Raw genomic sequence first — 17436 nt, forward strand, 5'->3', positions numbered from 1 at the left:
CCTGTGTTCTTAAAGGCGGATCCACCTGCAGATTCTGTCAAAGTTGCAGCAGCACGTAAGACACACGCGGTGTCGGCCCATGCGTTGGTCCCTCCGGACAAGGAGAGTAAGTCACAGGACTCTTGGGGGTGAAATGTTTGTGGCTCGGCAGCCTCTTCTCTCAAAGTCTCGAGTGCAGCAGCCTTATTGGGTCGATACGACCGATCCTTATGGGACTCTTTGGATCGGTTCAAAGAAAAGCTGCCAAAGGAAGACCAGAAAGACTTTGAAGAGATCGTTACGGAGGGTTCCTTGGTAGCTAATCAGATGATTAGCACTGCAGCGGATGGTGCCACGCTATCAGCACATTCGTATGCACATGGAATTTGTGCAAGAATGTCCGCCTGGCTCAGGCTTACAGCCCTTAAACCGGATGCTCAGCAGAGGATCCTTAACCTGCCTTTTTCGGATTCTTCATTATTTGGCTCCCACACGGATGAAGAAATGGCTCGGATGAAGGCCGAGCTGGACACTTTGAAGGCGGTGGGGCTAGAAAAGAAAAAGGAGTTCCGAAGAAGGTACAGACCCTCCCAACGCAAGGGATTCCAACAGAGGGTTCAAACCCCTCAGTGGTCCCAAGGCAAGAACCAAGGGCGATCGCAATTTCAGAGTTGAAAGTCTGCCAGAGGTAGAGGGGGTAGCCAACAACAATCCTCCTCCACCACTCGACCTACAGGAAAACAATGAGCCAGAGCTTCCTCTGATGCCGTTGCCCACTCCAGTGGGAGGAAGTGTTTCGCAACATCTGAGAGAGTGGTGCAACACAACGAAAGATCGTTGGGTGCGCAATATACTGCGCAATGGATATGCACTACGTTTCCGTGTGTCTCCGAAGGACATTCCTCCGAAAAAATCTCATCCTCACCAGCTAAAATTACTACGTCAGGAAGTGGTGGCGCTTCTACGAAAAAAGGCCATAGAAAAAGTTCCCATTTCACAGCGAGGGAAAGGAGTATACTCCAGGTACTTCCTTGTGCCAAAAAGAGAGCAGGAGCACAAGTTCAGGCCAATCCTGGACCTGCGGTCTCTAAACAAGCTCATTTTAAAAGAAAAATTTTGCATGCTGGCGCTTCATCAAATATGTCCACATCTGCAAGCAGGGGACTGGATGTGCTCGGTGGACCTCCAGGGTGCGTACTTCCACATTCCTGTGACTCCTCGTCATCGCAAATTCCTGCGATTCATGGTCGGCAACAATCACTACCAATCCAGAGTGTTACCCTTCGGGCTAAAATATGCCCCACGAGTCTTTACCAAGTGCATGGCGGTGGTAGCGGCAGCTCTTTACAGAACAGGGCTGTTCGTATACCCATACTTGGACGATTGGCTCTTGAAAGGACCATCTCCTCAGCAGGTAAAGAGCGACTTACAAGTGTGCCTGGCTCTGCTTCGCAAGCTAGGCCTGCATGTAAATATGGAAAAATCAGTTTACCAGCCGACACAAGTGATCCATTACCTAGGCTCCGTCCTAGACACAAACCTAGGAAAAGCGTTTCCTTCGGAGCAGAAAATTTTATCAATTCGGCAGAAGTGCGAAGTTCTTCTCCAGACCACCCGCCCGACGATCCGGCAAGTAGCGTCCCTATTGGGGTCAATGGCATCTTGCATATTCCTCATTCCCAACGCCAGGCTGAGAATGAGGCCTCTACAACAACATCTGGAGGACAAGTGGGACCAGACTACCGGTTTCTGGGAAGACCGGGTTGTGCTTTCACAAACAGCAAAGACATCTGTTCGGTGGTGGACTCGTCCACGGAACCTCCTACTGGGAGTCCCTTTTCACCAACCTGTGCCTACCCAGTCCTTGGTAACGGATGCATCGCTTCAAGGATGGGGGGCGCACATGGATTGCCTGGAAATGCAAGGTCGGTGGTCTCTCAAGGAGCAATCCTACCACATAAACATGTTAGAGCTGCGGGCTGTGCATCTAGCCCTGAAAGCTTTTCGGCCTTCGATCATGTCCAACTCAGTCCTCGTCCAGACAGACAACACGACCACCATGTATTACCTCAACAAACAGGGTGGTACGCGCTCTCGTCCTCTCTCCCTGGAAGCTCTAAAGATATGGCATTGTGTTCTAGCCCGAGGCCTCTCCGTCATAGCAGTGCACCTTCCAGGGGAGCGAAACGTGCGAGCGGACGCGCTCAGTCGGCACTTCGAAGATCAGCCAGACTGGGTGCTAAACGACGAGGTAGTGACAGACATTTTCCGTCAGTGGGGCAAGCCTTCCATAGATCTGTTCGCAGACGATCTAAACAAAAAATGCCACGCCTTCGCCTCCAGGTTCCACCGTCCGGGGACGAAGGGGAATGTTCTTTTGATGGACTGTTCCGGAATATTTGCTTACGCCTTTCCTCCCCTGCCTCTGATACCGAAGGTGGTGTCCAAGCTCATCCGGTCCAACATGTCAATGATCCTGATAGACGTACAAAATAAGGTAACAGTTCCTAAACAAAACAGTGCCAATATGGTCTACTGTGAGAGGGGGGAGAGATAGGGCAGGGGGAAAGTAGTGGATGAGGTTCGAGAGTGATAGTGTAATGGAGACCAGATACTCCTGGATGGTACTAGAAGTGCCCTCACACACCCTTGCGGGTGCAAAGCATCATCATCGGGCGGTGCTCCTCGTGGGGGTGGCGCTGCAGTCCCTCACGGGCCCTTGGAAGGGCTCTCTGTCGGAGATTTTTTGATGGAGTCGCCGTAGTTGTGCGTGCGGGTGTGTGGGGAAGGGGGGAGGACGGTGTCGTGATAGAGCTAAAAAGACCTTGTGGTACCCTAACAATTTATTGGTGGGTCCAAAGGATCTACTAAAAAGTAACGGGGGATAGTGTTAGATTGATACTCTGAGTAGGGGAAACTGGATGTAAATACGTCCCACTGCTCTCGACCCGTTGGAGTGATGGTTAAAATGAGAGAGAGGGTGTAGAAAGGGTGGTCAACATGTTTCGCGCTGCCCGCGGTCCCTAGTGGATCCTAGCGCTTCGTCAGGACCAAGGTGGTGATTAAAAAGTAAGGGAAAGGGATTCAGGAAAAAGAGGGGAGTAACCTATAATCCCAAAAACAATGGAAAAAAGGAACACGGATTATTCGTGTCCTTGACGTCGAACCCGCAAACGTCTGGGTCCAAGCTGTGCCGGGTGATGACCATCTGGGGCGGGGGCTACAGATCTGCCCCGGAAGTTCCAATGCGGTAACCTAGGGTGCCTCCAGAGTCGCCTCTCCTGATCCTGATAGCCCCGGACTGGCCTCGACAATGGTGGTACCCGGATCTGTTACAACTGTCGGTGTACCCCCACAAGAGGCTGCCGTGCAGGTCGGATCTGCTAACCAAGATGGACGGGAAGATCCTACATCCCAACCTTCCCTCACTGAACTTGGCAGCTTGGCACCTGAGGTCCTGCAATATGGACATTTGAACTTGCCGCAGGACTGTATGCGCATACTAAAGGAAGCAAAGAGACCTTCTACAAGGGCTTCGTATTTTTTAAGTGGGAGCGATTCTGCCTGTGGTGCACTCGTAATAACTTTAATCCAACCACAGGGCAGGAGGAGGTTATTCTGCCTTACCTCCTGTACTTGGCTCAATCAGGGTTGAAATATTCATCAATCAGAGTACATTTAGCGGCTATTACGCCCTATAGAAAGTCTCCAAGCCAGCCTTCCTCTTTTCAACTGCAGGTGGTAAAGGATTGCCTACAGGGGTTGAAGAAGGTTTATCCCCCTGTTCGACCTCCTTCTCCTCCTTGGGAGTTGAATCTGGTCCTCTCTAAGTTGATGGGTCCTCCTTTCGAGCCCATCCATAAATCCACGCTGCAACATTTGACATGGAAGACCGCTTTCTTAGTCGCGATTACATCGGCGCGTAGAGTAAGCGAAATCCCAGCGCTATCTTCCAAAGAGCCCTATACTGTCTTTCACCACAACAGAGTAGTATTGAGGACTCGCCCTGCTTTTCTGCCAAAAGTGGTATCTGATTTTCATATTAATCAAACAATTTCTTTGCCATCCTTTTTTCCCAATCCCGCAACTCATGCAGAGAGGTCACTCCATTCATTAGACCTTAGGAGGGTGCTTAAATTCTACCTAGAGGGAACTAAGGTCATCAGAAAATCAGACCAATTGTTTTTAAATTATGGTTCCATGAGAACAGGTTTTCCAGCTACCAAGAGATCAATTTCCAGATGGATAGTGTCTTGTATAAAATTGGCCTACCAGCTGGCGAATAAGCCCCTATTGTTGTCACCTAAAGCACACTCCCCTAGGGGAAAAGCAGCTACAGTAGCTTTCTTGCATGATGTTCCAATGGCAGAAATTTGCAAGGCAGCAACCTAGAGATCGGTGCATACGTTCACAAGGCATTATTGTCTTGAATCCGACTCCAGGGCAGATACTCAAGTAGGCCAGGCCTCCTTGAGAAATCTGTTCAGATAACAGAAATGTCTGAATTATCAAGTTTAGTTGTCTGAGCTTGATTGTTAATTATTTTTCCTTTGCCCGCAGCGGATGAGGTGAGGCTCGCTATTCTAGTGTTTATGACTATAAGATGAGGATCCCCTGGAAGAGAAGGATTAGTTACTTACCTGTAATCCTAGTTCTCTTCCAGGGGTATCCTCATCAAAGTCATGAGCAACCCTCCCACCTCCCCGGGCAAAGGATCTTGATTTTTTTAAAGGAATTGTCAACTCTTTGTGTTATGGCTTTGTGTCACCGCAAAGAACAACTGACCCAACTGTCACCCCTGAGGCATGATGGGAGGCTGGGGGTCATGGCTGCCTTAAAGGCACGGTGCCAGTTTCTTCTGTGTTGCTAAGAGTTAGCTTTCTAGCCTTTCTAGGCTGTGTCTTTCTACAATGCAGCCTGTGAGCTGTTAATGCTTTCAGTCCTATCTGAGGATTGGGGCTAAATGCTAAGCATTAAAACAGTTTCAAACATGCTCTACTGCTGTTTTCTTTCCTATTTTTTGTGATATATTGTCTATATTGCATATTGTATTTGTGGTATACAGGAGAGTTCTTACAGCATTATTCAGCTCTGGTTATGAAAGGCTGCATTTACTTTTATGTTATTTATTATTTATATATATATATATATATATATACAAAGGCGGCAAGCCGAAACGCGTCTAGTGAGTGTGTTAAACCTTTCAAATAAATATCTGAAAGGAGCGTTCTTGTGAGTGCTGGTGTTTTTGCCACGAGCTTGGGATTTGGAATCCGCACGGTTTCTGTCACCGTGCATGAAAGCACCCGATCGCGAGTGCAGGGACTAAGACGGAGTAAGAGCAGGATATATATATATATATATATATATATATGTGTGTGTGTGTGTTTATCATATATATATGTTTATCACATATATGATTGTGCATATCCAGCGGACCGCAGCGCCTGATAATACGGGCGCTTTGAGGAGATGGAGAGCCGGTATTGTGGGAAAAGGACATTTGCAGATACTTTGGTGTCTCCCCTCCACAGTACCCACTTGGGGATAACAGTTTGTTGCACAAAGACCCTTTAAGCATCCACTTCGGAAGAGTTACGACTACCTGACCCAGAAAGCATTGTGGCATGAAATCCCATGAGGGTGGGACCAAACGGTATTTAGTCCACACAGCTGTCGGGACTTTGAGCACAGCCAGTGATCAAGGGCATGGAGCCCGAAACGCGTATGGCACTTCTGTTGGTTGGGTAAATACGCTGTGTCTGCTGCCCACAATAAATGAAGGAAAATTTTCATCTGTGTTGGCGTTTCTATGCAGGGCAACCTGGTGTTTTGAAAATTTAATTGCGGCGCACCTCGCCGCGGAAACGCCCTGCCGCATATCCAGCGGACCGCAGCGCCTGATAATACGGGCGCTTTGAGGAGATGGAGAGCCGGTATTGTGGGAAAAGGACATTTGCAGATACTTTGGTGTTTCCCCTCCACAGTACCCACTTGGGGATAACAGTTTGTTGCACAAAGACCCTTTAAGCATCCACTTTGGAAGAGTTACGGACTACCTGACCCAGAAAGCATTGTGGCATGAAATCCCATGAGGGTGGGACCAAACGGTGTTTAGTCCACACAGCTGTCGGGACTTTGAGCACAGCCAGTGATCAAGGGCATGGAGCCCGAAACGCGTATGGCGCTTCTGTTGGTTGGGTAAATACGCTGTGTCTGCTGCCCACAATAAATGAAGGAAAATTTCCATCTGTGTTGGCGTTTCTATGCAGGGCAACCTGGTGTGTTGAAAAAAAAAATATATATATATATATATATACAGGGATGAATAAGGAAGACCATACTCCATTTCGGCCACCATCGAGATTTTTGCCCCAATCTATGAAAGATAACCTCGATATTTTCGGGGAAAATGTAACCAAAGACTTAAAACAGTTGTACATTGTTGCCAATCAGAAGAAAAAGAGAATGTGTCCGAAAAAAGCGCTTTTTTACAAGACAGTGAACAAACTCCAGAAAGAAGAGGGAGTATTAATTAAACCCTCGGACAAGGGAGGGAATATTGTTCTGTGGGGGAAGGAACTATATAAAAAAGAAGCCCTCAATCAACTGAACAATAGTAACTGTTACATCCGAATAAATATGAAAGAATATGAGAAAACAAAGGAACTATTCTTCATGAGGTTGGATGAGTGGAAAGATAAAGGCTTGTTGAGTTGGGACGAGTATAAATTCATCAAAAAAGATAAACCAGTGATCCCGGTGTTTTATATGCTCCCCAAGGTGCATAAGAGTCTCACCAGTCCACCGGGGAGACCAATTATTTCATCATGTGGAAGCCTCTTCGAGAATGCATCACGTTATATTGATTATTTTTTAAATCCGATTGTAAGATCCTTATCTTCATATATTAAAGACTCAACGGATTTTTTAAAGTGCATTTTCGATGTACATTGGGATGAAGAGAACATGCTGCTCCTGACACTGGACATTGCAACATTGTACACCAGCATAAGACACATAGATGGTTTAAAGGCAACTGAATATTACCTAAGCAGGAGACCAATTCGACTCCTGGAGCACAACAAAATGATTTTGGAACTAATGGAATGGTGTTTAACCAAGAATATATTTCTATTCAATGATGAACTTTTTCAACAGGAACAGGGGACTGCGATGGGCACCTGTTTCGCCCCCAGCTATGCGAATTTACATCTTGGCTGGTGGGAGGAACAGGTGCTCAGAAGCAGTCCATTGGAGCACTGGTCAGAAAACATATTACTGTGGGTTAGATTCATTGATGATGTCTTCGTGTTGTGGCAGGGCACGGAGACAGACATAGAATTATTCATCAGTGATCTGAATCAGAATACAATTAACCTAGAATTCGTAGGACACCACAGCAAAACAACTATAGACTTTCTTGACATCCGGGTTAAACCGATGGGAGGGAAGTTGGAGACTTCAGTGTTCCGCAAGGCTACTGCCGGGAATACAGTTCTTCACGCGGGGAGTGCTCATCCTTTTGCGTTAATTAGGAGCATTCCCTTCGGGGAATTCTATAGAGCAAGGAGAGCATGCAGCAATCAAGCTGAATATGATAAAATTGAGAGTGAGATGACCCGTAGATTCATTCAAAGGGGGTACTCTCCAGTTGTAATAAAAGGAGCTGCATCTAAGGCAAGAGACCTTGATAGACAAAAAATCCTGTTTGAACCATCAAGAACAAAACAGAGAAAACTACAGAGAGAGGGAGACAAGAACCAACTTAATTCTAGATTCATAACAACATTCAATGAAAAACATAAAGAAATAAGATCTATCTTAAACAAACATTGGCATCTGGTAAGAAACGATCCCGTAATAGGTTCTAAAATGAAAAAACACCCGGACATCACCTATAAAAAATCAAAATCGCTAAAGGATCTAGTTGTGCGGAGCGAATATCAGGAAGAGAAAGGGCGAGCTCCAACCTGGTTACATCAAAAACCAGGTTTTAGAAAATGCCCAAAATGCAAAGCATGCCAGCATGGCATGAATTGCACTGATTTTAAAACTTTTTTTAATAAAACTATTGTTATTAAGAGTTTTTTGACCTGTAAATCTAGCTATGTTGTTTACCTGCTGCGATGCCCGTGCCCCAAAATATATATAGGGAGTACAACCCTTCCTGTGTATAAACGAATTTTACAGCACAGGAGAGCTATTGTTAATCAAGACAGAACATATCCTATAGCACGTCATTTTGAATCCCATCACCAGAGTAACCCGATATTTTTGAAATATTCCTGTATAGCGGAAGTCCCGAGGAGAAAGAGGGGAGGGGACAGGGAAAAGGAACTAAGGAGGTTGGAAACATTTTTTATCCTAGAATTTAATTGCAAAGAACCGCAAGGGTTGAATGTGGATGAGGATTTGTATACGTGTTTGTCTTGAAATGCTCGAAGAGATAAGAAATGAGAAATTCTTGCTATCATTACTTTTGTTAGTGAAAAAACAATCAATATAGAGGGTAACTCGACAAAGATAACTGCTCTGTATAGAAATATCAAATATGATTTTAATATTTATGGATATGTATATACGTGTGATATTAATCCCTATCCTATATGGAACTAAGCTGAGAAAGTAAAAATGGATACTGTGATTGAGAAATGTCTAAGTTTACATAAGCACTTGCACTTTAGGATTGTCATGAGAATTTTGATTAAAAGAATTGTTCTTGATAAATTCATACAGGTATATAGATCATGAACTTGTATACATTAGGAAAGGGTTTCTCTGCGTTATTTGCACAATAGGCATTAGCACCTTTGATTATTAACTTTTGTGAAATTCTTTAAAACAAAACTAGCACTGGCACTTTAGAATGCGTAATTTGCACAGTAAGCACTAGCACTTTGAATTACTGAATTTTATAAGAAAATGTTAAAAAGGCACTTGCCGAATTCACTTCCTGAAGATTAATACCATTTGCACTAGCATGTTGAAGAAATTTAAATCTTTTAAAATTGTATGACAGACTCTGATTTTTAATTAGCTATTGTCAAATATACGCAAGGAGGTATCCTGCGCGGAAACATAAGAAATAGCTGTAGTCATTGAGCCATGTAATACAGCAATATGTGCAAATTGAGTATAAATCGTACTAAAAAAACATGTAAAATAAATTGGAATGAACATGTTACAAGATGGCGGCCAAAGTGCATTATACAGAGCTGGGGAATATGAAAGTCGAGTCCCTCGTTGTTGTCAATCACTTAATGAAATGTATTTTAATGAAAAAAAGTATGGCACAAAACATCGTGAACAAGGCAGCGCGAGTCTGCTGAAACGCGTTGATGTGATACCTCGTTGTTTGAAAATAAAGACCGAGTGCCCATTCTTTCACCGGAGTGCTGGATGTTTATTTCCTGAAAGGAGTATACCTATAGTTTGATATATATATATATATATATATATATATATATATATATATATATATATATATATATATATATATATTCACTGAAAAAACCATAGGTTTCACACATGTTATAGTTAGCGGAAATTTTACTGATAAAAAAAACAATGAAATTCCCCCGTTATAGTTAGTGCAGGCAACTATAACTCACGCGACCGCAATCCTCTGCTGATGCTAATACTGTATTTAGACACTTATTTGCCCATGTCTTCTTCCATACATTTTTAGCTATACATATATTACAAATATTTTTTTTTCATAAAGACACATATGTCATCAGCAGAAGATTGCGGTCGCGTGAGTTATAGTTGCCTGCACTAACTATAACGGGGGAATTTCATTGGTTTTTTATCAGTAAAATTTCCGCTAACTATAACATGTGTGAAACCTATGGTTTTTTCAGTGAATTTGCAAGGTTTTTTAAATGCTAATTCCTAACTATAACGTGTGTGAAACCTATGGTTTTTTCAGTGAATTTGTACGTTTTTTTAAATGCTAAGTTACTTTACGCCATTCGTGGCGTGCGCGCCCACTTAACGCAGTTCGTTCCGTGCGCGCACGGTGCGCTTCGCGCACCGTGCGCGCACAGTGAGCACGCGGTGCGCTTCGTGCACCGCGCGCCCACTTTACGCAGTTAGTGCCGTGCACGCACGGTGGGCACGCGGTGCACTTCGTTTTGAAAGGTAATGTTTTAATTTTTCTTATATAATATAAGCCATGCAAAAATGGTGCCCTTCAGGCACCATTTGCACACGGGGTGGAGAGATCGTGGATAATTTTTTTTTTTATTATTTTTATTTTTAATATTTTTGTTTATCTAATAACTAATAAGCCGTGCCCAATTGGTGCACTTCGGGCACCAATTGCACACGGGGTGGGGAGATTGTGGATTATTTATTTTTTTATATATTTTTTTACCGTACGCGTACGGTAAGTGTAATCGGCGAAATTAGCGAAAAAATAAAAATTCCGTTTTTGGCCTTGGGGGATCTTTGGGGACTCCCTCAACATGGCTATGTGTGTGGGAGCTGTCTAAACAGCCCCTTTACTAGTTTTTGTGCTTTATATTTTAAACATCACTCTCAGTGCGAGAGAGAAAATGGCGGCCGCCGCTTCCTGGTTTCGGCCGATTCGAATGTTTACTAAGATCTAAGAGCCAATCAGAATCGCGCTCGCGCACGCCACCGCACGCGTACGGTAAGCGTACCGTAAGCGCACCGTAAGCTGGCTCAGATATATATATTGATTTAAAGGCTATTTTCTCAGAATCTACTGAACAGATTTACACCAAACCTACAAAAGGCACTTCCTTGACCTGAGGACTACTTCTCTGCCAAATTTCTAGTAATTCTGTTCAGCCGTTCGGGCTGTAGCCCTGTCTAAAGGTCCTATGGAAAAATGCATGGGAAAAACGCGTTTTGGGACCCCCCTTTTATCTCAGCCCCCGCTTGACGAATCCCCCCGAGACTTTCAGGGTAGGAGCGGAGCGTAGCGCCCCACCTATTTTAAAAAATTCGCGAGGATTCGTCGACCGGCGCCAAAGTTATTCAAAATAGAATGTTGCGGATTTCCTATGGAAACGTGGTCCTAACTATAACTACCTACTGGCGACCGCCAGTAGGTAATATATATATATATATATCTGGTTATAAAAGGCTGCATTTACTTTTATGCTATTTATTATTTATATATCGTGCAGAGGCGGGAATATTCTAGTGCTTATGACTTTGATGAGGATACCCCTGGAAGAGAACTAGGATTACAGGTAAGTAACTAATCCTTATGAACCAGGCAGACTATTTTGAACATGATTTGAAAGAGTTGTAGATCTCATCGAGCTAGAGACGTATTTGTCCTTTAATGCCTTTTACACATCAGACATCTGAATTTTACAAGCGATAGCTTGTTACAGTAGGTGGATTTATTAGAGCTTTGACTCATAGCTCACTTTATTTTGAATAATAAAAGTCCAGACTTTACTCAAACTGTAACTTTGAATATAGGACCCCTTGACAATATCAAGTATGCAGGTGAAAGGTAGCTAGGCAGTACAGTTAAACACCTAAATCTTTGACTGTATCCCTGAAAACTGGGGCAATCTCAAAGAATAAGGGAAGTGATTTGAAATGGGACCACATTAAGCTTGGATCCAGAGATAATGATTTTCATGTTGGCCTTTTTAAGTGGACCCAATGTCGCCTCATTCATTTCTTGATCTTAGATAAGCAACACATCTAGGTGTTATATCGGTCTGCACACATATCAATGAAAATGTGGAAAACAAGCCAGTGTCTACTGTTTGGCACCATTAGCCAAGAAGCACTGAAAATAGAACACAATGTGGCCTGCTGCTACTGCAAACAATTCCGACCTTTTGCAGTAAGAGAGGTTAATTGATTACATCACAGACAATCTAGGAGAACCCTCTTACAGAGGTGAAATGGACATAAGCCATATTCCAGTCCATATAACAGATTGTGCTTCTTGAGATATCTAACGACTATATGACTACATTTATTTCTAGCATATGGGCTATGAAATAAGGAATGCTGATGTGGTAGCAGTTATTGATGCGCAAGGAGGTGATTTTTTTTTTTCTATAAGCAGGTCAATTAACTTTTTGCAGGAGAAACGAGTGTCCTTCCTTAAAGGAGGTGTCTAAGTTACCAACAAAGTAAGCTAACAGTAGCTAAGTCGAGACCAGGCAAATTCTAAGAAATATCTTCTGTGTGATTAGTGGGTGGGACCTTGAATGGGACAGGTCTTTGTGCCAACCACCACTGCCTATATTGCACTTACATCCTCAACCCCCGGCCACTCCCTCGCCACCCAAAAAAATCAATTTAAAAAAAGCTTCTGAAGCTGCCATCAATGTCCTGCGAAGGATTAGATGCCTATAATATACATTGGCTGTGTAGATCGTCTTCTTCATTCAAGCTGGGCAGCCACTCTCAGTAGGTTTTCCAGCTCGGTTTGGCTCACACCGTGTGATTTCAACTCCGCACTGGATGACTATGTGAAGGGAGCCAATATTGTGTGGCACCCAAGGACTAGGTCAACTACGTTTGTGGTAGGTTTTATTTTATTGACACCTGTTAAATCGGTTCAAATAAAATATTGTGACAAGAAAGAAAGAAGACATATGAAACAACATCCAAATCTGGTAACCCAGTGCTGGGTCATGAATTTAAGGTGACTTCTGGTCGTTCTGATGTCACCCCTTTGCAAGTTGACTTTCTTCCGAAACTCATAACAAAAGAGAAGCAAAAGAATGAGGAAAATGTGATAATCTGGTTGCAAAGGTGTGTAGATGCTAGACAGTTGAGAAACAAGCTCTTGGTTTTTACATTGCTTCACTTACTTTTTCAGAAAAACAGCCTTTTGTTAACCAGGATGGCCTTGTGCTATTGAAAAAGCTCTTCTTTCACAGAATTGGATCACTTAGATATTTTTGAGACATTATCAGGTGAACTGATAACAAGGTCCTTGTCCCTATGATAGGGACAAGAGAGCTAAGGATGCTAACACGTGTATCAAATATTTTGCTCTTGTTTGTGTGAAGCTGCAGACTGCACAGATAAAACAAGCATTGGCATAGCCAATAGGTCTCGCCTTTGGGACCTTATAAGTGTTTAGCCATGCAACAGTTGATGCTGTTGTACCAATGATATTGTGCTGCATAACTAAATACTTATAAGGTCCCAAAGGCGAGACCTATTGGCTATGCCAATGCTTGTTATAATAGGTTGGTATAACTTGGACAAGGAGATGCATTGCTGACAATTTAGAAACACTGAGAAGTAGGCTTGGCGTTCCTTGCTAAACAGTAATCTTTGTGTTTTATTAATCATTCCATCATTGAAGTATAATGCTGTCATGTCAATATCAGTCTAACAACTAACAAGGGGCACAGAACATCACGTGAAAGAGTGTTATACACGGCTCTGTGGCCTGGGGCATCTCCGGACAAACCCAATAGTTGTAGGGTGTTTAAGAATATGGAAACGTCCGTTGTAATGGAAGATTTTTTTCAATTGTAATTACATTTATAGTGTTTACTACCCCTGACGATGCGTCTAATCTCTTCTTCAATGAAGTATGCAAGTTGGTCCTCTTGGCTTTGAGAGAGAGCACAGACCCACAGGTTTTGTAAAGAACTCAAACAGCCAGCTGGCTCATCAATGCTGTCCCCAACCACAGTCACAGGAACTTAACTTCATACTTGCTGTCAACCATGCAAAGGGACACTTCGTGGTTTCGACAGAAGAGTGAAGTGTTAAATAAATTATACAGTGATTAACACAGCCCGGGAACAGTTTACTGCCCGCATGACACTTTCTAAAGTCCTACACGTACCACAAGGAATGCTGCTGACGGTGTGCGGGAATAAGACGACAAGTGCCTGAATAACCCACATGCACTACTTCAATGAACTACAGCTGTGCCCAGTCCTTTGTTTTACCAGTGCCCTGCCCACCCCTGTCCTTACGCTGTGATGCGGGCAGCATAGCGGTGCTGCCAGAGCCCAGGCAGAGATGGTAGCAGAGAAGCAGAAGGAGGCCTGGGCTGTGGGGCAGCAGCAGAGCCCGTGAGCCGGAGAGTCCCCGCATCTCCGAGGCCGGCAGCAATCACACTGGGCTAGATCCCCCTGTCTGTAAACACGGGCAGCTAAGGACCACAAATTCCCCCCGGAAGCGGTAGCGACAGAACAGTACTGCTTCCTGTCTTCTGTCAGGCGCAGAGGAACGCAGCAGCCCAGCAGAGATGCCAGACAGGCCAGGAGGAGGGGCTACGGAATTAGAAAGAAGGAACTAGAGGTACAGAGCGAGAGTAGAGCAGTACAGCAGGAGAAAGCGAGGTTGGCAGGGCCTTAAGTGGGCAGGGTCTTCTGCTTCCCACTCGGTAGAGAGTGAGGTTCAGAACCAAGAGCGAGGGGGGAGTGGGGTAGAAAGAGGGAGGGAGGAGGGAGGCACAGAAAGGATGCGTGCGGGGAAGAAGGATGCAGAGAGGAGCCGCGGCAGAGGATGAGTACTCCAATCATATCTAAATGCTTTTTAAATGATTAACACTGAAAGAAAAGGCAAAGCAGACATGCAGGATTTTCCTTTTTCAACACCTATACGTTCAAGTCAGAATATGTGGAAATGAAGACTACGCCTTCATTTGGCGCTGGAACAAATAAATGAATAAGGAGCCATACACGATTGAATAACTAATGATACTATTTTAAAGCACACGCAAAAAAAAAGCTGTGCAGGAGTGAATAACTAATGTTGATTTTTTTTAAAGCACACGCCACACACGTGCTTGTAAAAGTAAAAGAAAAACACACTGCTGGCACTGCAATCATAAGGGTGCCCGCGAGCGATGCGCTTAATGAGCCATGACGAGAGAGGAAAGCCAGATGGCGCCTGAGCGCGTAACCGCACGCTTTAGGCCACACAAAAAGCGTGTGGTGAGCTTTTTGAAGCCCCATTACTAAAAGTCTCGCCAGAGCAGCCCATGCGCTGGCTCAGGCGAAACCTAAAAAGAGCAATAGAACATGTTTTTCCGCTTGCTTTTTTGTTTAAATTGAGAATGGCATTTTACTTTCTTTGTGCTAGAGAAGGGTAGAGAGGAAACTACATTGGTTGATGGTCAGACCGAAGTAGTGCATATTTTAAGGCCCTAATTACAAGTTGTGGCTATGGGCAACTAAAAGTTTTTCCGGTGTGACCTGAGGCCAGTACTATTGCGTCCTTAAATTCCAGACTTGATAATTTCTGGCCAGCTACACCAAACCCAGTGACTTCATAGGAGAAGGTAAATTATACAAAGCTTTTGAACTCTTATAGAAATAACAAGGTAATTGTTTTGAGCAGTACTTGGATAAATTATTTGAGATAAAGTGCTTAACCATCTAGTAGCCAAACTATCTTGTTGCTATCGGAAACATTACAGTTTCTTAAAATCTTCATCTTGAAACTTGCATGGAATTAAGCCTCCTGGTTAGAAAGAGATGCAGAACTGCCTCCTATATAAGGTATCACATTGTTATATTTTAGAATGCAATGCATTATCTATTACTGGAGTGTAATATTTGTTGTAAAATAGACATGGTTTATTTAAAAGAAACCGCTAGCTACCCATTTTTGGGAAACTGCTATGAGCATTGTATCATCTTGAAAAATGCAGCAGTTTTGAAGCAAGTGCACCAGGATTACCCTACCCCACACATGCAAACTGGGTGATTTTCAAGGGGAATACTGTAGCATCTGTTGTAGGACTGGGCAAGCTGGGATATTTGTCTTCATTAAGGATCAGAGTGGGCACAGAATGGAACTGAAGTGAAAGAGGAACTGGGTGTGTATGGTGGAATAAGCATTATGACTGTGGACAAGAGGGTTCATGGGAATTTACTCCTTATATTACTCAGGAGACAGGTCTTGTATCTAGTATTTTGATCGTTATCGACAGGAATGCCTCGAGAGCACATAAAGTTAGCATTTGCTGTACTCTGCATTAAACCACGTCTGAGAGTCACTTACCGTAAAACTGTCATAGTTACACATGTTATTGGAGCTGAAGTCCGGCAAGGTTTTTCATATGTTGGCCCTCTGTCCACCTATTAAGTTTGTGGAGCTTGAGCAGCAAAACTAAGTGGAATTCCCAGTGATTCCCATTGGTAACTCCCTCAAAGGATACCTTTTTTTCTGCTTACAGATACTGATAAGGAGCTTCTTGAAGACATTTCTGGAATGCAACACTTAACAAGCGATTCAGACAGCGAGGTTTTCTGTGACTCTATGGAACAGTTTGGGCAAGAGGAGGTAAATAACCTTCAATGTGACATTGCTTTGGAGCTTTTCAAATATAAATTATTTCAGTTGTATTTGTTTTCTTCACGGTATATACATTAAATGTTAAAAAGACCAAAGGGGCTGGATCCATGAACTAACATTCTATAAGCATATAGTCAAAATATATTTTCAGATGATAGCTTCTAAAAAACAAAAAGGGCAATGTAACAATGATACTGAGGAACAGCTCAAAAGTGTATCAAACTTGGATACTAAGCCTGTAGAATGTGATCAAACATAACATAATAGTGTAACCTGTTATTCTGGATACTAAAATCAAAAAACATAATAAGTTCACTCCAAAGTGAACAATGTAAAGCAAATCCTCCAGTATTATTTATGTAGTTCTCATAAAATGAAATACCGATCATTGGGATTCACACACGAACCAGGGGGAAAGTTAGATGACAAATGAGGTGATGAGCCTCTACATTGACATTTCATTTAGTCTTTGATAAATACAAGAATGTAGGATTGGCCTTCACTAGAAAAAAATGACTCTGTAAATGAAATGTTTTCTTTTGCCTTAACAATCCATTAATAGTTAAAATCTATCTTACGTTCTACACATTACACCACAGAATTGAGTGTCTTTTAGTCCCAGTGGCAAAGGCTAGTTCTCCAGGCTTCCCTTTCCCTTATACTTTTTCTCTGTATATAAGAGGTCACTTTCATTGTCCTGTGAGCTCTTAGAGTTGGACGTTCTTGGTGGTAATCAGGATTCCATTCGGCCTGTGGAAAAATGGAGGGATGTTTCATTTCTCCAACAAGTCTTCCAGGTGTTAGTCCTCTTTTCTCCACATGCTTTGACTACCATCTACCTCCTTTACCTCCTTTTTGGCATGTCCTTTCACACCATTAATGTACCCTCATTTCCTGTGGAAAAGAAGAGGGATGTACCACTCTATCCGCCAGTCTTGGAGCTTCTTCAACAAGGATTTGGAAGGAGGCTTTATATAGGGAATGTAGTCTTGCTAATCTTTTTCTGGGGCTGTTTCCCTGCACCAACTTTGATAAACTAGAAAAATGTCACACTCCTTTCCTTTGTCTCACAATCGGTTGTCCTAGACGTTGTTTCCCAGGAGACCCAATTCCTTTATAAATGGACTACACTCCTCCTTTCTGGGAAGAGTATGCCCAGACGTGGGTCCTGTG

General features: G+C 43.4%; 1 protein-coding gene across 6 annotated transcripts in view; it reads left to right on the top strand.

Moving 5' to 3' along the window:
• The window catches only part of ACBD5 (acyl-CoA binding domain containing 5), a 319177-nt gene that overhangs the window by 165350 nt on the left and 136391 nt on the right, over positions 1-17436 (top strand). For all 6 annotated transcript variants that reach the window (XM_085631746.1, XM_085631748.1, XM_085631752.1 and 3 more), the window contains one exon: positions 16145-16251. In XM_085631746.1, the coding sequence (XP_085487872.1) occupies positions 16145-16251 (107 nt within the window). The remainder of the gene's footprint in view (positions 1-16144; positions 16252-17436) is intronic.

This window comes from Triturus cristatus, chromosome 10 (assembly GCF_964204655.1).
Source record: "Triturus cristatus chromosome 10, aTriCri1.1, whole genome shotgun sequence".
NCBI classification, from domain to species: domain Eukaryota; kingdom Metazoa; phylum Chordata; class Amphibia; order Caudata; family Salamandridae; genus Triturus; species Triturus cristatus.